This window comes from Quercus lobata, chromosome 12 (genome assembly GCF_001633185.2).
Source record: "Quercus lobata isolate SW786 chromosome 12, ValleyOak3.0 Primary Assembly, whole genome shotgun sequence".
NCBI lineage: Eukaryota > Viridiplantae > Streptophyta > Magnoliopsida > Fagales > Fagaceae > Quercus > Quercus lobata.
Genome location: NC_044915.1, coordinates 24,491,829 through 24,515,688, shown reverse-complemented (window position 1 = coordinate 24,515,688; position 23,860 = coordinate 24,491,829). Strand labels below are relative to the sequence as shown.

The 23,860-nt window shown below is 34.9% G+C and overlaps 5 protein-coding genes across 5 annotated transcripts; 2 read left to right on the top strand and 3 right to left on the bottom strand.

The window, feature by feature from the left end:
- The first annotated feature begins 220 nt into the window (after positions 1–220).
- On the top strand, positions 221–2,329 carry LOC115971808 (transcription termination factor MTERF9, chloroplastic-like). Its single transcript, XM_031091862.1, has one exon. It carries the CDS (start codon positions 391–393, stop codon positions 1,603–1,605), a length of 1,215 nt encoding a protein of 404 aa, XP_030947722.1. The 5' UTR covers positions 221–390; the 3' UTR covers positions 1,606–2,329.
- A 1,647-nt stretch (positions 2,330–3,976) lies between these two features.
- LOC115972596 (transcription termination factor MTERF2, chloroplastic-like) lies at positions 3,977–5,612 on the bottom strand. The gene has a single exon (XM_031092925.1). The coding sequence runs from the start codon at positions 5,424–5,426 to the stop codon at positions 4,215–4,217; it is 1,212 nt and encodes a 403-aa protein (XP_030948785.1). The 5' UTR covers positions 5,427–5,612; the 3' UTR covers positions 3,977–4,214.
- Positions 5,613–5,898: 286 nt separating this feature from the next.
- Positions 5,899–7,119, top strand: LOC115970435 (transcription termination factor MTERF4, chloroplastic-like). Its single transcript, XM_031090072.1, has one exon. It carries the CDS (start codon positions 5,899–5,901, stop codon positions 7,117–7,119), a length of 1,221 nt encoding a protein of 406 aa, XP_030945932.1.
- Positions 7,120–12,236: 5,117 nt separating this feature from the next.
- LOC115969794 (transcription termination factor MTERF8, chloroplastic) lies at positions 12,237–13,693 on the bottom strand. Its single transcript, XM_031089408.1, has one exon. The coding sequence runs from the start codon at positions 13,667–13,669 to the stop codon at positions 12,422–12,424; it is 1,248 nt and encodes a 415-aa protein (XP_030945268.1). The 5' UTR covers positions 13,670–13,693; the 3' UTR covers positions 12,237–12,421.
- Positions 13,694–14,436: 743 nt separating this feature from the next.
- On the bottom strand, positions 14,437–21,716 carry LOC115971518 (spermatogenesis-associated protein 20). The gene is made up of 15 exons (XM_031091485.1): positions 21,285–21,716; positions 20,851–20,923; positions 20,705–20,726; positions 20,520–20,598; positions 20,072–20,104; positions 19,438–19,586; positions 19,059–19,215; positions 18,401–18,641; positions 17,924–18,165; positions 16,990–17,253; positions 16,777–16,887; positions 15,775–15,999; positions 15,477–15,680; positions 15,062–15,238; positions 14,437–14,981 (listed from the first exon to the last, which is right to left on the bottom strand). The coding sequence occupies exons 1-15, from the start codon at positions 21,606–21,608 to the stop codon at positions 14,781–14,783; spliced, it is 2,502 nt and encodes an 833-aa protein (XP_030947345.1). The 5' UTR covers positions 21,609–21,716; the 3' UTR covers positions 14,437–14,780.
- Between the last annotated feature and the right edge of the window lie 2,144 nt (positions 21,717–23,860).

Below are 23,860 nucleotides of genomic sequence, written 5' to 3'. Positions count from 1 at the left end.
TTTAAACATTTTGTAATAATACTATGGTTATATTATAAATCTGTTTATAATACTATGTAATTTTTTTTTTTTTGAAATGTTTATAATACTATGTATACTACTTTCGTATTCGACGGTCCTAATAAGTATTACCGTTTCCTAAAAAAGAATATTTTATTCAATATATAAATTATTAGTTAAATAAATTATATTCTAAAAGTTAAATAAATTAGTTAAACCCTCGGACGAAAGTCTAAACTCTCAATTCTCTCACTTTCTCAATCTGTTCTCTGATTCTTCAGTTTCCTGCAATCCGCATAGCTCAGTGTCAGAGGCCATTGAAGGATTAATCAGACAATCAAACTCGCCCAGTTGAAGCTGATTCAGCCAAACTCGGTGAGTGAGTCAATTATGTTTGCTTTTCTCTCTTCAAGACAGCTACTTTTTATCACACATAGGAATAGGAGGACCCAATTTCTATTGGGTCTTCTTCAGAAAAAAGCCATCTTTAGCATCAAATCATTTACATCAATAGCTTTATCTGAATCAGAGCAGCAAAAAACACATTCTTTTACAGTGTCTTATCTCATAAACTCATGTGGGTTGTCACCAAAATCTGCTCTTTTAGCATCCCACAAGGTACACTTTGAAAACCCAGATAAACCAGACTTAGTGCTTAATCTTCTTAAAGAGAGTGGATTCAATGACACCCAAATCACCAAACTCGTCACAAAAATCCCACTGCTGCTTTTATCTCATCCTGAGAATACCCTTTTGCCCAAATTCGAGTTTTTGCGCTCTATAGGGGTTTCAGGCTCTGACCTCCCTAGAATCCTTAGTTTGAATCCTGACATGCTGAGAAGGAGCTTAAAGAACAATCTTATTCCCTGCTATGATTTCCTCAAGAGTCTGCTTTTTGAGAATGAGAAAGTCATTACAGCTTTAGGGCGCTCTCAAAGGGCTTTGTTAAGTAATGGAACAAAGACTATGGTTGAAAATATTGCACTTTTGAGAGAAGTTAGAGCACCTCCATCCACCATCTCTTTCTTGGTGACTCGTTCTCCGTCTGTTGCATTCAGTAAGCCTAGTAAGTTTGTGAAAGCTGTCCAGGATGTTAAGGAAATGGGTTTTGATCCTTCAAAAGTTGCATTTGTGCAAGCAATCTTAGTGGTTTTGTCAATAAAAAAGCCGACGTGGGAATATAAATTTGAGATTTTTAGGAGGTGGGGTTGGTCTAAGGAGGACACTCTCTTAGCATTTAGAAGGTTTCCAAATTTTATGCTTTTATCGGATGAGAAGATCACAAAAGTAATGAACTTTGTTGTGAACAAATTGGGACGGCCATCAACAGATATTCTTATGAATCCTGTGGTTCTGAATTTAAGCTTGGAGAAGAGGATTATCCCTAGGTGTTCAGTTGTTCAAATTTTGTTAGCCAAGAATTTGATCAAGAGTGATTTAAGCTTAGCGACTTTCTTACTACCTAATGAGAAGTTCTTTTTGGAGAAGTTTGTTATAAAATTTCAGGACAATGTTCCTAAATTGTTGAGCGTGTATCAAACTAAAATGGATCTTTTGGATGTAGAAATTCAATCTAAGAAGGTATGTGGAATTGAACTGTTTTAACTTTTTTACTCCAATATAATGTTATTCTTGCCTTTGACTCTCATGGATGCAAGGTTTTGCATTTTAGATTTATTGGATATGGGATTTGCGTTATCTCATACTGTTTTCACATGTGTATGTAATTTCCAAGACAACAATCTCAAATGTAAAACTTTGACATAGATTTGATGATTTTCTGATTAGAAATTTAGAAGTCAGTAAATCTTGTGTGTTACTATTTACTACTTTTGTACAGGAAAAAAAAAGAGAAAAAAATTGGGAGTCTTCTTGTTAGATGGGGCATGAGTCTTAGATGGCTTTAATATAGTTTGCAACTCTCTAAGTGCTAAATGTGGTCTGTGCTATTTGCTCAGGGCAACACACACAGGGCAGTATTCACCTTGGAATGTCATCTAATTGCCTTACATTAGGTCTGTTACAATATTTCAAATAAATGGAGTCTGTAGACAATCTTGAGTTCTCAAACAAGTCACTCTAAAGCCGATAGAGCTAAAGGTAAAAAAGGTCATATGCAGTGCACAAGACTCCTGCTTTTGCTGGATTTAGTAGAGGAAATTGGTAGCCAGATTATGGACTCCAACTCGTGACACATGGCTTAAGCACTAAGAAGTTGTGAACTTGTGCATAGGTAGAGCTGAAAGTACTGTTCTTGAATTGAGAACTCATGCACATGGCTTTCGAGTGTTCTTTTACCATTAAATATGGAACTTTATCACACCCGTCAGGGGGCAACCTAGTGGTTAGGGGCTTGGGATGAGGGGGCCTTATACCATGACCCAAATGGTCTAAGCCTAAGACCGACCCTGAGCTTTAGTTACTCCACAACCATGTCACCAACACCCCCACCACCCCCACCCCCCCCAGGCACACCCTATTCAAATTCCAATTTCATGAATTTCAAGATGGTGAGGTAATGTTTTGGAATAGTTTTTGAAGAAAAGAAACTTTGTTTCTTCTTGTTAAGTACTTAAGTTACAGAACAAAAAAGCCACAGAGACACATGGATGGCCCTAAAGGCTCAAAGTGGACCGAGCAAAGAAAAGAAGATTGCTGTGGGGGAATTGTATTCTATTGTGGCGAACTAAAAAGTCAAGTATATTGGTGTTACATTCATGTTAATTTCATTTGCATTGCTTGGATTTTGCTCTGTGGTGACTGGTGAGTGAATCCTCCAGCATGCATACTTTGGTGGTTACAATGTTACATAACACTGAATGAATCACTAGTTGCCTGTCAGTTTGAGGAAAAGCATATTGAACTGGGACATACCTAGATCTTGCGGTCTCTCTCTATAACATTGGGGGAAAAAAAATAAAACATTGATTTGGGATTGTATATGGTACATCAATTTGGAGTTGTATATGGTTGCTAGTTTCCAAGTTATAACTTTTAATTTTGCTTTCTTCTTGGCAATTAACCAAGAACAATAGGGCTCACTCCAATCATAATTTCAATTCTTTCTGGGCAATTACCCAGCCACAATAAGGATCACTGGATTTAGATTACTTTATTTTCCCAATCTATTCAAAGACCATATATAAGTCCTCCCCTAACAATGAAATCAATTTCATATTTTTCTTTTGCATAATTTAAGTGGATTCTTAGAAAATAATGGTTTAGTGATTAGATTTATAATTTTTTATTGTCTTAAACCTTTTGAATTAGTAATAATTTTTCATAGTATCAGACCAAATGGTCTAAAGTTGGAACCCTAACTCCACTTTACCTCTCGTTTGAAAGTGAGAAAATTTCACAGGTCACTTATTTGAGTCCCTGTCCAAAGATGAAGGGAAGTGTTAAATAATAATTATCAAGTTCCTTCTTTTCTCTTAGTTTAAACTTTTGGATCTAGTAGTGATTTATCTTATCTCGTATGTTCCTTGAGCCTTGGCTACAAAATTTCTGTGTTTGATGCATGGATTCAGAGGGTGCTTTCTATGAATACCAACAAAGATATTAGATCTTGAACATGAACTCAATATAACTGAACTGGTAACAACAAAGTGTTTGTTTCAAGGCAAAGCCCCATCCCGGGAGGTGATTGAACAACAATGCACCTACGACCCAAGCTACCTATGTTGACACACAAGAATATGAGCAATGAAAGAGAGGAAAAGGAGAGTAATACTGCAATGGCACATCAATGGAGGATGATATGATAATCCAATTAAATGAGTTCATTTCATCTAAAGTAGCAGCCTATAAAAAGAGGGCCTATTATCGGACACTAAAGAAGGCATGAAACAGTCCTGCAATAAAGTACCATTGCGAACTGCCATTTTGCTCATCCATTCACATCTAATTGTAACCAAGTGAACAAGGGGGGCATGCAGCAACAAATAGTTTGAGCAATAAATACCATACTAGAAACTATAAAAATGCAACTATCTTCTAATTAAATCAAGCTTTGTAAACTTAAGACATCTTGTAGTACTACTTCGCTGCCAATGTGCGAAACCAAATCCCAAAACCCATGTCAATATTCTTGTTGGATAGCTCAACGTAGAAGTGCACTAGTAGGTACTGTAATATAGATGAATCATTCATTAAATCTAAAAATAGCGAAAAACATGAAAGAAGCAAGTACTTTGATTTCAAAAATGAACATGCTACAATGGTTTAATTTCAGAAATTCTCTCTGATCCAATTCCTAGATCCTGAAGATCTGACTTTCCTTGATAGACCTCCAACAGTTGAGGGATATTTTGCTGAAATTTGGTCACATAGTTCTCCAAGAAGTCTTTCTCCTTTGGCTTTAAGATAGTGAATAGTGCCGAATCTTTCTTGACCAACCCCTTGGATAACAAAATCTGAAAAACTGAGCACCGAGGTATAGTTCTCTTCTCCAAGCTGAAAAGTAAAACTATTGGATTTCTGGAAATATGTTCTGAAGGCCAACCCATTCTATTCACAAGTAAGTCCATTGCTTTCGTGATCCTCTCTTCATTTAAACACATACAACCCGGATTCTTTTTGAATGCTAAGAGAGTCTGATCCTTGGACCAACCCCACCTCTGATACACCTCAAACCTGTGCTCCCAGTTCACTTTTCTTAATGAAGCAAGTACATGAATTGCTTGGATAAAAGCCGATTTTTCGGGGTTGAATCCTAAATTTGTTAGCTCCTTGACAATCTCATCAAACTTAGCATGCCTAAGGAATGCTGTAGGAGGAAAACAACTCAATAAGAGACAGATGGAAGACTGAGGCACTCCAATTTCTCTTAAAATTGCCAAGTTGGGAGCAAGATTCTTTTGCACATCCTCAGAAAGACCCCGGCGAGCTAGCTTGAAAGTTTTAACAACTTTTTCATCCCTAACAACTATACTCTTGAAGAAGTCATACATGGGCATAAGATGATTCTTAACGCTTCTACCCAGTACAGATGGACAACCTGAGATTATGTTAGCACATTCTGAGTCAGAAAGCCCAATAGAACCCAAAAACTCAAATTTGGGCAGAAGGGTCTTCTCAGGATCTGACAAAAGCAAATATGGCCCAGCCTTGACAACTCTAGAAATCTGGGCATTGGTGAATCCATGGTTCTTGAGAAGATTAAGAACCAAGTTTGGTCTCTCAGAAGTCTCAAAATTTACCCTCTGAGATGCATATTTAGCCCTTTCTAAAGACAACCCACATGAGTTTACAAGGAATGACACAGTAAAATTGTGTTTTTTATCATCTATGAGACCTGATGAGAAATAATTGACAGAAAAGAAGGGAATTTGAGGAAAACCCAGATGGGAAATTGAGCTCGGCACAGCAATACACCTACTAGGTACTACTAAAATTTGTAGTCTTCTACAGAGAATACCAAACATAATTTTGACTCACCGGTGTTTGGCTATGTAAGCTTCAACTGTAGGAAGAACCCTCTTCCAGATATTGATGGAGAACAGCTTCAATTTGATAACAAAGGTTGTATCTTGCTTCGTTGGCCACCCCTGATGACAGCGACTAGAGAAACCCCAGGCACACAAAAAGTTCAAAACCCTGAGACTTTGAGCTAAACAAAGTACTGTAAAATAAAAGGCACAAAACATTTGTACTTTATTATATAGTTACTTTAAACGACACACCCTTTACACATAAACGACACACAACGTTTATATACTTTAAAGTTCCCAAAACCTTCCTGCCCAAAATACTCTCTTTTTCTCAATCAGTTCTGGGATTTACATACCCATGAAGCATAATGCATAGCTCAGTGGCCATTAGTCCCGAAGGATTAATCAGACAATCAAACTCGCCCAGTTGAAGCTGATTCAGGCAAACTCGGTGAGTGAGTCAATTATGTTTGCTTTTCTCTCTTTAAGACAGCTACTTTTTATCACACATAGGAATAGGAGGACCCAATTTCAATTGGGTCTTCTTCAGAAAACTGCTTTCTTTAGCATCAAATCATTTTCTTCATTCGGTTTGTCTAAACCAAAACAACAAAATGAAGCTCAAAGACATTCTTTTACAGTGTCTTATCTCATAAACTCATGTGGGTTCTCACCAAAATCTGCTCTTTTAGCATCCCATAAGGTACACTTTGAAAACCCGGATAAACCAGATTCAGTAATTAATCTTCTCAAACATAATGGATTCAACGATACCCACATCACAAAACTTATCAGGCAATTCCCACGGCTTCTTTTATATAATCCTAAGAATACACTTTTGCCCAAAATTAAGTTTTTCCCTTCAATAGGGATTTCAACCTCTGACCTCCCTAGAATCCTCAGTACAAGCCCTGAACTACTGAAAAGGAGTTTGAAGAACCATCTAATTCCTTGCTATGATATCCTCAAGAGTTTGCTTGTTGAGAATGAGAAGGTCATTAAAACTTTGAGGCGCTCGCATTTGTCTTTACAATACATAACTATCAGTATTGTTCCAAATGTTGAACTTCTGAGAGAAGTTGGAGTACCTCAATCCAACATCTCTTACTTGGTGACTACTTGTCCCTTTGTAGCAACCATCCAACGTAGTAAGTTAGTAAAAGCTATCCAGGAGGTTAAGGAAATGGGTATTGATCCTTCTAAAATTGTGTTTGTGCAAGCAATCATTGTGGTTTTGACATCAAAAAGACCAATGTGGGAATATAAATTTGAGATTTTCAAGAGGTGGGGTTGGTCTAAGGAGGATACTCTCCTAGCATTTAAAAAGGATCCAAATTTTATGCAATTGTCAGAGAAGAATATCATGAAAACAATGAATTTCCTTGTGAATAAATTGGGACGGCCATCAACAGATATTGCTAGAAATCCTGTGGTTCTGCATTTAAGCTTGGAGAAGAGGATTATCCCTAGGTGTTCAGTAATTCAAATTTTGGTAGCCAATCATTTGGTCAAGGATGATTTAGGCTTTTCATCTTTCTTATTAGTGAATGAGAAGTTGTTTTTGGAGAAGTATGTGAGCAAATTTCAGGACATTGCTCCTCAATTGTTGAGTTTCTATCAAAATAAGATGGATCTTCTGGATGTAGAAATTCAATTTGAGAAGGTAGGTGAGACTAAACAGTTGTAAACATTTTTTGTTTCAATATAATGTTATAACATTTTGTTTTCAATATAATGTTATAACATTTTGTTTTTACTATAATGTTATTCTTGACGTTGATGATCATAGTTGCTCGTTTTTGTATTTATTAGATATTGGATTTGCATTAAACCATAGTATTTTTTACATATCTAGGTACTTTCCAAAACGACAACCTGAATTATTATGCTTTTACACGTGTTGACAAATTTTCAAACAAAAGTCAGCAACTCACATGTGTTACTACTTGTGTACAGAAAAAAGGACCCCAGAATTAGGAGTGTTCTTATTAGATGGGACATTAGTAACTTAGATGGCTTTGGATTAGCTTCCAACTTTGTTAAGTGCTTAATTTGTTTTGTACTATGTACTCAAGGCTGTACCATATGCATTCACCTAGCAATGTCATCTAATTTTCCTACATCACATCTATTGCAAGATTTCAAATAAATGGAGTCTTTTGACAATTTTGTTCTCTTAACAATTCACTCACTTACTCTAAAGCAGATAGAGCTAAAAGCCTAAAAGTAGCACTCTCAAATTGGGAACTCATGGATCTGGCTTCTATTTTTCCTTTATAATTAAAAATGCAACTTTAGTTTATGTGACCTAAAACTCTGTTGTCAAAATTTACTATGTTTGGTACATCTTTAAGCATGTTGATTTGCATTATCAATGTTTATGGCTGTGAATTGTGTGGATGTTCAGTATTTTAAGTTTTCTAGTGTGATCATAGACTCATCTGTCGTAGGTATACTTCATTACCACTGTCTAGTCTTGAATAACTGAATTGTATGTACTGTCCTTTGAGTTTTGTATAATTTTTTGTTTAGCATGCTTTGGTGCTGACTTGTCAAGTGTTGTCAGTTAGACTTAGAGGCAAATCAAATTTTTCTTACCTTAATATTTTCAAAAATGCACTAAATAGTCTTAAGTTGAATATATTTTTGATGATGGTTGAAAACACTTACATGCTACATGCTACATATGCTGCCCCTGCAGTTCCAACCCACGCCTTCCCCTTGCTGCCTCAAGCACTTCGTACTTGGGGAGGTACCAACTCGCCCAAATGGTGTGGCGGTTCTTAAGTTGAATATTTTAATGTCATGTAGGCACTGGACAATGAGATTTGATTTTTAGACAAGTTCCATTTGCACTGGGGAAGCAACTTTTGGTTTACTACTAGAGAGTGGTGATGTGTTTTTGTGGATTACGTTCGAAAGAAAAGCTATAGGGTTGTTGAATCCAGTTGGGTATACAGAGGCAAGAAAAGAAACAAAGATAATTTCTACAAACAACAATGAAAATTTTTCTATAATATCTGAGTGTGGGTTGGAGACGATATATTGGAGAATTTGGTTGGGATTAAATATTAATTGCTTGTTCCTGCTGTGATAAGCGTTTGGGTGTCAAAGATTGGAATGTAGGTATGAGATATAGAAGGGTAACCTGATAACAGCCAATAAAGAATGGGGTTTTTGGAAGCCCAATTGTGAGTTGAGGGTGATTGAGCCTTGAGAGAGCAGCTGGTTTGGGATGGTTGTGTTCATGGTTTAATTAAGGATAGTTCATATATGTATTTTTGGATAAGCACTCTAACTAAAATTTCATTTTGGTTAACTGGTTAATAATCCAATGTGGATAATTTTTTGGACTTGTTAGTTAAGCATATTTTAGCTAGACTAGCCGCTTGGCTATTCCAATGCTAAGCTCTTATCTTATGTAGGTAGACAGGGTGCCATTTGACTATTTTAGCTATGCAGTATGAAGGTTTACTTTACATCAGTGTTTATAGACATAAGGTTGATGGAAACGATGGTGAGTGGGAGCTGGGCTGAGTCAGATTGTTTCTGAAGGGTTTACTATGTGAAGTTGGCTCCCAAAGTAGGACCAAGCTCGGATATTAAAGGATGGTGATTGTTTTTAATGAATAGTGCACAGAATTGGTCTTACCAAGACAGAATCGATTTGTTTTACTAAGACTAATTTCACCCATGTTTTGTTTTTTATTTAATCTTAGAATCGGTCTCACTAAGACCAATTGCAACCTTTTTTTATTGTTCTTTTTTATATCTCTCAATAGATCTTACTGAGACTGATTTTAACCATATATATTTTTGTTTCAATCTAAAATCAGTCTCACTAATAAGATATATTAACCATCTTTGTTTATTTATTTTAATCTTGAAATTTTTTCCATTAATACTGATGTCAACTTCTTCTCCCCCCCCCCCCCCCAAAAAAAAAAAAAAAACTGATTTCAACTATTTCAAATCTATTTTATGGCCAATTCCCTCACTTTTTTAGCCTTATGTTCAACACGTGCCATTTATTTAATTTTTAAATGTTGCATGTCTTCTAGATAAAAATTAGGGAAAATTAGATGATTCAATAGGAAATGATCTTTATCATATTATGGATATCCAACCTAAAATATGACAATATTTTTGCTTTGTACCCCCAAGGTTTTAAAAGCTGTAAAACAAAATTTGATCTTTGAGAATAGAGATGGCAAAAACTCTTTACTCGGCTTGACTTGTACAATCTCGCGTGGATTTTTCCAACCCCAATGAGGTGAGGGTAGGAATGGCTTTTGCTCGCCCTACCTTGAATGTTTATATTCATATTTTTGTTTAATATATATTTAAATTATCTTATAAATATAATCTAAGATTGATAGAATACATTCAAATCTGTCTCAAATTTGACCTGCCTTGCACTTGATCCTATCGAGTTTTTCCCTTCCTAAGAGCTGAGGGATCTGCACCTATAATAAGTACCTGAGAAGAACCTCTTTCTTCTTCTTCCTTTTTTTTTTTTTTTTTGAGAAAGAGGGAGAGAGGATACTCTCCTAGCATTTAAAAAGGATCCAAGTTTTATGGGATTATCAGAGAAGAATATCATGAAAAAAATGAATTTCCTTGTGGATAAATTGGGACGGCCATCAACAGATATTGCTAGAAATCCTGTGGTTCTGCATTTAAACTTGGAGAAGAGGATTATCCCTAGATGTTCAGTAATTCAAATATTGATTGCCAGGGATTTGGTCAAGGATGATCTTAGCTTTTCATCTTTCTTACTGGTGAATGAGAAGTCGTTTTTGAAGAAGTATGTGAGCAAATTTCAGGACTATGTTCCCCAATTATTGAGTTTGTATCAAAATAAGATGGATCTTCTGGATGTAGAAATTCAATTTGAGAAGGTAGGTGAGACTAAACAGTTGTAAATTTTTTTTTTCAATATAATGTTATTCTTGACGTTGATGATCATCGTTGCTCATTTTTGTATTTATTAGATATTGGATTTGCATTAACCCTTATTTTTTTAACATATCTAGGTAATTTCCAAAACAATAACCTAAATTATTATGCTTTTACATATGTTGACAATTTTTCAACAAGTCAGTATCTCATATGTGTTACTAGATTTGCACATTAGCAAGCCACTAGCATTAGCATTAATATTTTCTTCAATCAACTTGCTCTGTGGTCCCTTGAAACACTCTGCTATGTGCACCATTGCCAGCAACCTGAAATGCAGACAAGTATCTGCGGAGAAGGATCTGAAGAAACAACCTGAAATGCATTTTGGTTGTGTAATCCAGATGGATTATACAAGTCCTGGAGCAGGTTGTATAATACACAAAAAGAAACAACGAATTATCTACAAGCAACAATGTTGATTACCCAGAAAAGTGAATACTCTCCTAGAAAGTACAGACACCATTGGCACTGAACTACTGGAGAGTGGTGATGTGTTTTTATGGATTAAGTTCTAAAGAAAAGCAACAGGGTTGTTGAATCCTGTTGGGTTATACAAAGGCAAGAACAGAAACAAAGCTTATTTCTACAAACAACACTTAAATTTTCTATAATAACTGAGTGTGAGTTGGGGACGATATTTTGGAGACTTTGGTTGGGAATTGGGATTGAATATTAATTGCTTGTTCCCGCTGTGATAAGTGTTTGGGTGTCAAAGATTGGAATGTAGGTATGAGATATAGAAGTATGAGATATAGAAGGGAAGCCTGTCAACAGCCAATGAAAAATGGGATCTTTGGAAGCCCGATTGTAAGTTAAGCAGCTGGTATGGGATGGTTGTGTTCATGGTTTTATCAAGGATACTTCATATTTGTTTATTACTTATATATATATATATATATATATATATATATATATAAAGGATAGTTCATATTTGTATTTTTGGATTAGCACTCTTAACTAAAATGCATTTTGGTTAATGGGTTAATAATCCAATGTGGATAATTTTTTGGACTTGTTAGTTAAGCGTATTTTAGCTAGACTCGCCAGTCGGCTATTCCAATGCTATCTTACGTAGGTAGACTGGGTGCCATTTGACTATTTGAGCTATGCAGTATGAAGGTTTACTTACATGAGTGTTTATAGACATAAGGTTGATGGCAATGATGGTGAGTGGGAGCTGGGCTGAGTCAGATTGTTTCTGAAGTGTTTAATTGCTAGGTGAAATTGGCTCCCAAAGTAGGACCAAGTATATGAAAGGATAGTGATTGTTTTATGATAGTAGTGCACAGGCTTAAATTACTTAAAAACTATTCCTTAAGATTTTTCAATTCTAACGTTCAGCGACCTTAATCATTTCTGTTGGAAACTCAACCTACTTTAAAACCTTGAAATTGGTCTTACCAAGACAGAATCGATTTGTTTTACAAAGACTAATTTCATCCATGTTTTATTTCTTTATTTGATCTTAAAAACAGTCTCGCTAAGACTGATTACAACCAGAAGTTCAGTGCCAATGGCGTGTCCTGGTTTGAATTTTGAACAATAAATCTAAAGACACAAATGTCATAGCTTTTTTCATGACTTTTGAAATGGTATGTTATAATTGGTGTATAATAAGAGTGATGTCAGATTGTCGATGATGGTTCCGTGTGAAAATAATGTTATACCAATCATAGTCTTCCATCTCAACAAATTGATGAGTAAAAATTGTGAAACTTATTGTATTTGTAGCATTGTTGAAATTTGAATCCAAGTATTTCAGCAGTTTTGAATTCTGATTCTGGTTGTCAATAGAAAGTCATTGCAAATACCACTGATAAATGGACAACAAACATAAAGCCAGATTAAAAAACAAAGCTATCGTATTTCTCAGACTCACAACATCACCACATGTACATTGCATATCTGAACAAATTAGTGGCCAAAAAACAAGCAACTTTCCGTCAGTGGAGACAAGAATTTTACTTTGACTTGCAACACTAACAGGCTAGACACTAATAATCTCATTCTCACCCCATTCTACATGTTCAAATGATGCTTTCAATATACACCTTCCCTTGATACACACTCATCAATTGAGGTATTTCCTCCTGAAATCTGGTCACAAATCTCTCCAAGAACGACTCTTCAACAGGCAGCAACACAGTAGTTAAGCTCATATCTTTCTTTACCAATCCCTTCAATGACAAAACTTGAATAACTGAACACCTCGGAACAATTCTCCTCTCCAAGCTGAAAAGCAAAACCACAGGGCATTTGGCAATCATTTTAGATGGCCACCCCATCTTGTTCACAAAAAAATCCATAGCTCTCATTATTTTCTTCTCTGACAAAATCATACAATGAGGGTGCTTCCTAAAAGCCAAAAGAATCTCATCCTTAGACCAACCCCACCTCCTATAAACCTCATAGCACCTTTCCCATATGGACTTGTTGCCCTTGCCAGATATAGCATGTATAGCTAACACAAATGTTGATTTCATCGGATCAAACCCCATTTCCTTAACCTCATTTACAATGTGACCAAAATTATCATGCTTTTGCATCAAAGCCTCAGGAAAATGGGTTAACAACAACACAATACAAGACTCAGGCACACCTAGCTCCCTCAAAAACGAAATATTTGGTATCAAATTCTTTGTATGACCTTCAAGAAAAATCCATGAGGTACGCTTCAAAGCAGTAACAATCTTTTTATCACTTAAAAGCACACTCTTGAGGAAGTTATAACAGGGTACAATTTGGTTCTCCAAGCTCCTAGTCAAAAGGGTTGGGTCAGCAGTGAGAACTCTAGCAAGGTCAGTGCTTGAAGCACCTATAGAGTGGAAAAACTCAAGCTTGGGCAAAAGGGTATTCTCAGGATCAGCTAAAAGAAGCAGAGGGCGTTTCCTGATAAGATTTGAGATCTGGGTTTGTGAGAATCCATGGTTTCTCAAAAGGGCCAAGACAGAGTTTGCTTTTTCTGGGTTTTGCAAGTGTACCTTTTGGGATACTAGAGAAGCTGTCTCTGGAAGCAACCCACATGAGTTTATGAGGTAAGAGATTGTGGAAGTTTGTTGGTTTGTAGAGATTTTTGAAGTGATGGGTTTGTGAAGTGAGTGATGCTGATGAGAGAAACAAAGTTGGGTTTTTGAAACTCCTATAAATGGTTTGTTTGGCAATGGTTTCTTAGAGAGAAATATGCAAGAAGTTCTCAGAAACTGGAAATTCTGGATTGGTTCCATGTTAGAATGAGTGGATGACAAAGACCAATAGGTTTTTGTACTATTTGTCATTCAAAAATCACTCACGAGGACTCTTTGTTTTTTCCCTGGCCTTTTGGGCTTCATTTTGTAATGCGGCGACTTTTAGCTTGTTCGATGACATATTTTCGACTCAATAAATATTTTTTTGTAATGAATACTAATAGTATTTGTTAAGGCGCAATGGAAGTAATGAGAGTTAGAGTCATCTACTGCGACAAGTAATGTCAGCATACCCGACGTTATAGAGAGAAGCTTTTGCATGGCTCGTTACAGATTGTGTTTGTTATAACGATATTTGAAGCTTTAACCTCGTACTCAATAAGTCACAATAAAGCGCAATCTTGAAAAACCATAACGTTTTTATTGGTCATTAACTGAAGACAAATATTCTCTGTGGGGTTTATGGATTAACTCCTGTAAGTAGAGGAGTTGAAATTATTAAAAGCATGAGAGCAAAAGAATTGATTAAGAGGAAGAAGTATGGCAATGACTTCTTCAATTCTTCTCTAAAACTTTGTTTGGAAGTTCATAAAAGAATGAAATGGAATGGAATGGAATGAATAAATCACAAAGGTATAGAAAAAAAACAATGGAATGTATTTAAGTATAAGCAATAATTTAATAAGATATATATATATATATATATATATATATATATGAAATGAGTAATGAGCATTCTCCCGTAAAAGGGAATAAGACTTAAATGTATACATATCAAAACTTTTAAAAATGAAATTAGTGTGCTTCGACCAATGTGCCAATAACATTTACTACTACATCAATTTGTAAACAAGTAATAAAATTAGTAACAACTTTGAAAATTTCCTTCAGAAATATGATTGTTTTGCTTACATTAGAAGTGTTGCAGAAAAGTGTTGCAGAAAAGATAGTGTAACAAGAAGTTACATTTGATACATTTATTCCGACCACCAATTGCAAACAAATGCAAGATACGTGATCCCACCCATCCCTACCAACAGATAGCTATGAATCTGATCCATCTATCTTTTCTGAATTACATACAAAATGATGAATTAAATTTAAAATACACCATCATCTTGAACTATCATTGTGATTCTAAATTTTATATACGTCACTACATGGTATTATATTGTAATTGAACTTACTAGCAAATGGCAATTTATGCAGAAGAGGATTTCACGGAGAGCAAAACCTTCAGAGACTCTGGGTCTGTCACAGGGGCTTTGCAAGTAAAGTTTTGGCATACGAGAGCAACCACTTTATCTGCAACAAAATTATTCTTTGCCGTGATGGCTATATTGCTATTATTTCCTTCCCAAAAGTCCATCTCTTCTTTGTTGGACGGGTCTATGTGAATAACCTGTCATTAATCGCACTATTAGGAGACACATTGATCAAGTCAATATGTATATACTTGAGATAATAACATTTTACACTCACTGTTTTATTTGGATCATATGATGCATGAGCTGCAACAAGCATGTTTTCGAACTCCACAGAAGGCCTATGCCCAACCAAGACAACTTGCTTCTTCGAGGGAAGAGTGACCATGTCTGCTGCACAACACATCAGAGGCACTGCCATGGCCGTATCTTTCAGTCTTGTCTCAAAAACTGCCTGTATATGAGAGACAATAAGCTCAAATCAGGAATGCTTGCAAGTCTTTTTTTTTTTTTTTTTAATTGGTAAGTTATACATGCACTGAGTGGGTCTTGAACCCACATCCTCACTCTCCAACCAATTTCTATTTTCTATAGGAGAACTGGAGAAGTAAGTGTCAGTTGAGTTATAGCTCATTGGGCTTGCAAGCCTTAAACTTGATTGGACAATATATTATGGTGAAGCAACAGCATACCAGAAGATGCTCTGCATTCTGCCTGTAACGATCAGACTTACTGCCTCCAACCAAGGAGGCCAGTCTTGCGAGATTAATTGCAGAAACCGAGTTCCCAGAGGGCTCAGCCCCATCATGATCTTCCTTTACACGGAGAAGAACTGAAGGGTCTTCCCCTGCAGTATTGAAATAGCCTCCTCCTTCCCTGTCAAGAAATAATTCATCCTGCAAAGAAAGTTCTCTACTAAATTTGACAGAAGTACAAAGTAGAAAATGGGATGCCATTAATACTTGAAATAGAATGGCTATCAGTTCTTGCCTGGGTGTCCTGCAGTTCCATTGCCCAGAGTAGCCACTTCATTCCCCCACCAAACTCGTAAAGATCCAGTAAACTAGAAATTAAAAAAGCATAATCATCTAAAAATCCAGGTGCTTTAGATGGGCCATTCCTAAAGCTGTGCTGTAGCCTGCGTGTTTGCTCATTATAAAGTTGCTTCTGGATAAAAGATGCTGCCTTCTCAGCAACTTCCATGTACTCCTGAGGCTGGAAATATTGTACATGATGTGAATAACCCAATCAAGAAACTTTAAAGTTGAATAACACAAAATGAAAATCACTCAATCAATATAATAGTAATAATGCAAGACATTTATGTTTAGTACATTTAGACCACAATCATGTTGTAACTGTTGGAGTTCAAAATTCAACTAAACTTCTGGGACTTTCCCCCTCTGGAGTTGTAAATTCAATTGAACTAATGATTACTCGCTCCTACACTCAAGTAGAGTCACAAGTTTGGGAGAATCTGATGGAGAATTCACAGCCAAAATGACAACTTTGATACTTGTTCATATACTTTCCCATTCATCAGATGAGTAAATGAATGTGCTTAAATTCAATAATATGCTAAAAACTACAGAAGTCACACTAATGGAGAATTCAGCTAGAGAGTTTATCTCTAATCTAAACATCTAAATTTTAAAGCAATTGATATGAAGTGGAAATTGCTCAAATTGATAGCATGATTTGTCAATGGACATGATGACTACAGCAAGAGCATCTTACTCCAAAAAATAAAAGCAAGTTCTCCTAGAGTGGAGTTTAGCTTTACAGATATATTCTTATTTTTTCCTTCCTATTTTAATTGACCATTGTAATTTGGGTTCTTGATTATTTTGCCCCCCATAGTACATTTCCAATGTACTTGCGTTGGCTTTTTTTTTTTAATAAATAATTTTTTTTGTAATTTATCAACAAAAAAAAAAAAGAGTATATAAGACAGCTTCCAGCACAATTAAGCCAAAGATGATAAAATCTTACATCACAGCCAACAACAGGAAAGTTGAATTTGGTCCCCTCATTTTCCCCCTTCAGAATTTTAGAAGCCCTTGCAAAGGATGATATTACCAGACCATTCCATGATACAATTACCTACCAAGCACCAGTTCTGTTAAATTGTGCATAATAAATAAAAGAGAAGCTAATAAAAGTGATGGATGTATTCTTTATGTTCATTATTTTAACAAATACTACCTTATCATCCAAATGCGGTCTGGGTCGACTTGATCTTACTTCAAAGAGCTTTCGCCTACACTCACCCAGAATATCAAGATACCGTTCAACAGGCATGCCAAGTTTTGATGCCATTTCAGCAGGGCTATGTCTCTCAATGAGCACATTTTTACCCTTGAATTCATGGTGAGGGTCACTCATTCTAGAAAGGTCACAGTTACCCACAGGCTTTATATAGAAATGGTTCTTGAAAAGAGTTGCATGCTCTCCAAGTATGTCATCAACCTAAAAAGAGAGAAACCAGGTTAAAAAATAGAATCAGAATAAAATAATCACTAATCTCACTAAAAAAGAGGGAAAAAAGGTTCTGAGTTTCACAGAAGATGTATCAACTTGAGATTGACAAAATTTGTGGACAAACAGTAGGAAATTTTTTAAAATATAGACACTCATTTCTAAATTAGCATCAATGGAAAATTACTCTAGGAAACAATTATCTTCATTTGAAAGTTCATCTCTATAGCATCTATGCTGAACATTAGACTCTCTGGAGAGTGAATAAATCAGCAACTGAAATACTAAAGATACAAGTTTACAATATTCATTTACTTACCCAAACTTTCATGTTGTTCTATATATATATAACCAATGATTAATCAAGGAAAAATGCAAGCAGCAATGGTGAAGAGTGCACCAAATGCTACTTATTAAAGGATAGTTATTTCAATTTCAGCCATTAAGCAAAACAATGGGCACAAACAAGAAAATAAATTATAGACAGGAGTCAATATTCACATGCCATAATAGATGTAATTAAACAACATAATACCAGTTTAAAGGGTAGTTTCAAAAATGAGACATTGTGGAGTATATATCATGCACAAAATTTACATATCAGCATTCAAGATAAAGACAAAACATGCACATGTTAAGAAGATGGTGATGAGAAACAAACCTCTTTGCTGGTCCATACATAGAAGGCTCCCTCCTTTTTTCTTGAAGCACCTTCATACTCAGCACTGTCAGCATCCTCTGCTGAAAATATTTCACCTTCTTGTCCGATCATCTCTCTCCTCAAATAATCAAAAATATCCCGAGATACACATGAAAAGAAGACATCTTTGGTGATGGAAAAAGCATCTAAATTAACATTAGCAAGCTGGCCTTGATCATACAGCATTTTCTCAAAGTGGGGAACTGCAAGTAAACAATACTGCCTCAACAATTCCATCACAACCACCCAGAAAGAGGAGAGAGGAAAGAGGGTTGATTTAAGGCAAAAATCAAAATACCCAACAAGAAAATGAGCCATCACCTAAGATTGAGAAAGAAAGAAATGGACCAAATAATATCTTAATGAGTTTTCCATTTCAATTAGAGTTAAAAGATCTAGGTTCTTGTGAGAAATAGCTATTTTTTAAGAAAAACTGACCATGCCAGCACTCGTCCACACTATATCTATGAAAGCCACCTCCAACATGATCATGGATGCCCCCCCTTGCCATGCATTGCAAGCTAAAGAAGACTTTTTTCAAAGCTTCATTTGCTTCTTGCAACTTTCCAGTATCCTCCAATTTTTTGGACCAATAAAGCATCAGCTGAATCTCGACTGGTCTAGGAAACTTTGGGGCAGAACCAAAGCCCCCATACTCTGAATCATAGCTTCCAGAAAGCTATAATAGAAATGAAACAAGAAATATATTTCACTAAAACATTAATAATCAAATTATAAATAATAATAAAAAATTTAAAGGTAGCACAAATGCTAAGATGGAATAGTCTGAAAGGAAGGGTAAAATATTATAGAAGTTGTTTGACAAAAATATTGCACTTTGTGCTTATGTTTTAAAGAGAGTCTAAAGAACAGGTTGTTCCCTTAAAAAAAAATCAGGAGCAGGATGGTTGAATGCTACAGACCTTTTACTTTCCGATTCTGCAAACTCATAAATCATAATAAAAGATTAGACTGCTCATGCAATCGACACTTTTTGACATACTACAAACTTATAGTAAACTAAACCCCACCTATGCAATTAACACCTTAGTCATAGAATAAACAAAAAGCAGATCTCATTATGATGAAACCTTACTTGCTCTGCACACAGACGCAGTGCATTTTGTGGAAGTTCATCTGGCAGTTTAGTAGGACTTGCAGTTGCTGATAATGCCTCCGATAACTGCTCAATAGCAAAGGCTCCACTCTTAACAAGCATATCCCTCTTATTATCCCAAGCATCCTTCACCTTTCTGAAACAACACAAGACCAGCAAAATAATAAAGGGATCAGTCACAAAAAACCACAAAGATGACTCGCTTTAATTCATGAGCCCAGACTTCCAACATTTTCTTTTGTTGCAGTTAAGAATGCTACTCGATGGAACACAGAATGACAAAAGACCAGCAACCAGCATCATGAGGGTGATGGACAGTGGGAAAATGCTAACCCATCAGGGGACAATTTATTCTCACCTAAGTATAGTCCTAAATCCTGGTCTCCCATACTTGTCATCTGGTGGAAAGTAAGTTCCGCCCATTAATGGCTTCAAATCAGGTGAAAGAAAGACACTAAGTGGCCAACCTCCACCGCCGTACAAAGCCTGCACATAAGTCATGTATACCTGAAAAGATGAACAGCCCAAAACAATATTATTGTAATTGGTGAAATTTCAAATTTGAAATTACTAAACCCAAGAGCACCAGGGAATTTAAAAACAACATTAAAATGTAAATTCAACCTCTTTTATTTTTTCACTTGTGATGCTATACAGAATTTGAAAGTAATCCCAACCCTATTCTTACCCAAGGGTCTATGTTAATCACCATTAATGAAATTAACTAAAAAGCAGCTTCAGCCATAAATACAGGATTAGTTTAGAAGAATTTTATTAAAATACCAAACCTTCACATACATACAAGTGCCTATCAAGATGAAATAATATAGTCAATTAAAAAGGTCCACCAGAATCACATAAAATGGTTCAACAAGAAAGAGCATCTGATAAAGAACTAAGAGAACACGCAAATTCAAGTAGAGTATAGAATAATTATTGGAAAATAGTCATGATATCTTCACAGAGATATAGCTACAAAATCATTGATTTACCTTATCAACATCAGGTCGCTCTTCTCGATCCACCTGTTGCACTGACATGTTAGAATCATTAGAGAAGAAATTTTTCTATTGTATTATCATTTTCTATTATATTTGTATTAGTTAGCGATCCTGGCTCAGTGGGTTAACAAACCTGATCATTCAATTTCATTATTTAATGATAATAATTTATTATTATAATGAATAATAGTATAATAATTATAGTTATAAAGTGGATGATTACTCTTTATCATCAAGCCAAGACACTAATTAGATTTTTGGTGCAAGTGCAGGTCCATTATTCAACAAGGGAGAGTTTACTATTTGATTTAACTAGAACCCATGATAATTTAGGATTCTTCCCTAAATTATTCCAACTTACCAAGCTGACCATTTTAAAAATTAGATCCTTAGGATCAATGCAAGTAAGAAAGAACATAAAACTGATGTGAAAACTCACCTTAATACTGACAAACAAATCATTCAACAACTTGGCAACCCCTTCATCCTCGAAAGATTCCACTTCCATAACATGACACCTTTTGAATAATTTCATGTAATAGATAAGTCCAACATTCATTCAACACTATCAGATATAGAAAGCTAGAAGTTAAATAATTCCCAGAAACGGATTAAGAGACTAACCAGTGGCAGGTGCTGTATCCAACTTCAAATGAGAAAACAAATGTCATTCATCACCAACAAGCGAATTGATAAACATAAATTACACTTCAGTGCATTCACTTTGACATGATAAGAAAATAAAACATTCAAATCAAGCGTGAACTTACTTGACAAGAAGATGGGCACGTCTCTCTTTCGTGCTTCAGCAAAAGCTTCTTCACCCCATGGATACCAATCTACCTTCAATGCATAATAAACACAGTGTGACAAACTAAAGTACCCCTTTTTTTATGAAAACCAAGAAATTCAATATAAGTTATCCAATTATCCCTGTTTGATTGCTGAGGAAACCAAGAAAAAGCGAAGGAAAAACAAATATCCTATCTCAAATACTCACTGAGAATCAAAATCATGGAAAACCCACCTCAACCAATCCAACAAACATCATTAGCCTCAATCAAGGTGGAATCTTTTCTCCTCCCCAAATTTAAAAAAAAAAAAATCCCAAAACTAATCAATTTTTTTTTTCTTTTACTACCCTTTGTGCACAAAGTAAAAACACAATAATAAATAAACCAATATGAAGATGAATTGCACTCACTGGGTTATGGGCATGTTGAAGAAGATAAGGACTGTGCTCAGCAGCTAGACGATTGGTAAACTTGTGAGAATGCGATGATGTTGACGAACTTGAGGGTCTTTCAGCCATGGCCAGGACCTTGAGGGAGTGTAAGCGTCGAGGGAATATAGTTGAGAAAGGCAAAGAAAGTGAAGGAAAGCGAGTACAAACTGCACAAGGATACCCTGTAGAGGTTGATGATAGTAACTTGGTTTTGTGAGAGAGAAAGCGGTGGAGAGAAGGAGAAAGGAGAAAAGTTCTTTTCATAGAATTTTGGAGAAGCAAAGAATAAGAGAGACAAGGCATTTGCGAAGGAAGAGGTTGTTGGTCCTAGGAGGACTTGCCATATGTGAGAAGGTAACGGTGAGTCGGAAGTGCCATGTGGAATCTGGTTGTACTTGACTCTTGGAGTGGCTTACATGTAGACAAGTGTCTTAAGTTGTAGTGTGATTTTAGTGTGTTTGGATAGTTTTTAAAATATCAAGAATTTAGATAGTTTTAAAAGATCAAGGCCCATTTGGTAGAATTATTAAACAATTCATTTTCAGCTTTTAAACAATATTATTCACTTTTTAATTCATATATATTTCAAAAAATTACAAACAATATTATTCAAACTTCTCTTCCAAACAGATCCCAAGATTTTAGATTTTGAATGATTTACCAAAAATCCTTAGATTTGAAATTAAAGAAATTCAATTCTATTAATTTAAAACCCAAATTCAAATCCAAATTTAAGTTTCCAAATGCAACAAGTTTAGTTAGGTTAAAAATGGGATCTCAGAAAGTACAAATTAGGTTATGTGTCCTATGTTACTATAACTGAACTTAAATAGTCTTTTTATTTATTTTTAAGTGGTATACTATACTCGCGTTAGTTCTAAATTTTGACTTTGGTCTAAAAGTTAACGTTTAGACCCCTAATAATTGCTTATTACCAAATTTTAAACGGCTAGTAAATTATGATTGAAGTGGTTAGTTAACTCGTTCCATGGATAATGGGAACATGACAATCATAAAGCAATCACAAAACATGGACAATGTATGTTAAAAATACTCAAGGCCCATGTCTAATTCACCAAATCTACTAAGAAGATAGTTGTGATATGAACGCGTTTGGATAGGTTGTTCTAAAAGCCTTAACACATGTTTTTATAAAAAAAAACGTGAATACAAAACAGCTTGCAAAACTTTCAATATATATATATGTATATGTATCCAAGCTCCTTGCTCTTGCTAGCAACAAGCTACACCAATTGCTTATCTTCGTAGCAATCCAATGACTCAAGTATCAACAATTGCAAATTAATCTCTCGAATACTCCCATGTTATTTGAACATTTGTGATTGGTTTTGTGGTTTTTAGCAACAATCCTCTACTCTCATAACTAATTAGCAATGCTTGGATAAACTATCCTCTCAAAGGTATGTTAATTTGGAAAGGGTGAAGGCATTGAAGTTAAAAGGATTTATCTCTCAAGATTCATGGTTGTCTCTCCTTCGTTCTATATGATTAGGGTAATAAATTTTTGTTTTTATTCAAGTTACAATTGAGGGTTGGTTGGCTATAAGTATGTTTGATAATTGTTTTTTTCCCTTATTTTCTATTTTCAAAAACGATTTTCTATTTTTGAGACTAAAAAACTTGTTTGATAATCTAAAATAGACAAAAAATAAAACTGTTCTCAAAACTTAGTTTGTGAAAAAAACTGAAAACATACAAAATGCTATTTTCAGTTTATAATCTTCAAAAATCAATGAAAATATGCATTTAATTTAATGAATCTGTCTCATTTAATAAGTTAGCATTAGAGTTCAAATCCTACTATCAACATATTTTAGTATTTATTATTTTTTTCTTTAAAAAACTATCTTTTTAATTTCAACTATCCAAACATGTTTTTGATTCCAAAAATTCAAGAAAATTGTTTTTTCTTTATATTCCCAAAAACAAGTTTTTGAAAAAAAAAAAAAAAAACTATTACCAAACATAACCTAACTATCTCGCTCATAATCTCGTCTAACCTATTGAATCTCGCTCGTCCAGTTGTAATAATTTGATCTCTTCTTTTGCACTTCCTCAATGACTTGATGCAATTACAAACTAAATGAAATTCAAATATAAGGAAATATTGCAGTTACAACTGAAACTTTTAAGGGTTTTTTTTTTTTTTTTGGAGAAGGTAAACTTTTAAGTTTTAACACAGTTTTGCCAACAATAAAAATGTCTATGTATTTTTAAAGTTGTTTGAAAAGATCTTTATTATCATCTATAAAAATGATAACCTTTCAAATGAATTTATGTCACATTATTAACCCTATATCATTAAAATGACCTTTACATCCATAAATCATGATAAGAATTTTTTAAAATATAAGGGTTATCTGAAACAAAATTAAAAGATAGTATGTAATTTAACTTCTTTTTTTATTTATTTTTTCATTCAAGAGACGTGCAATTTTTTTTTTTTTTTTTTGAGAAACAAGACAATGATTTTTATTAATCAACAGAAGCTTCTGTCAACAGCTACAAGATTTTGAACATCACAGGGGATGCCA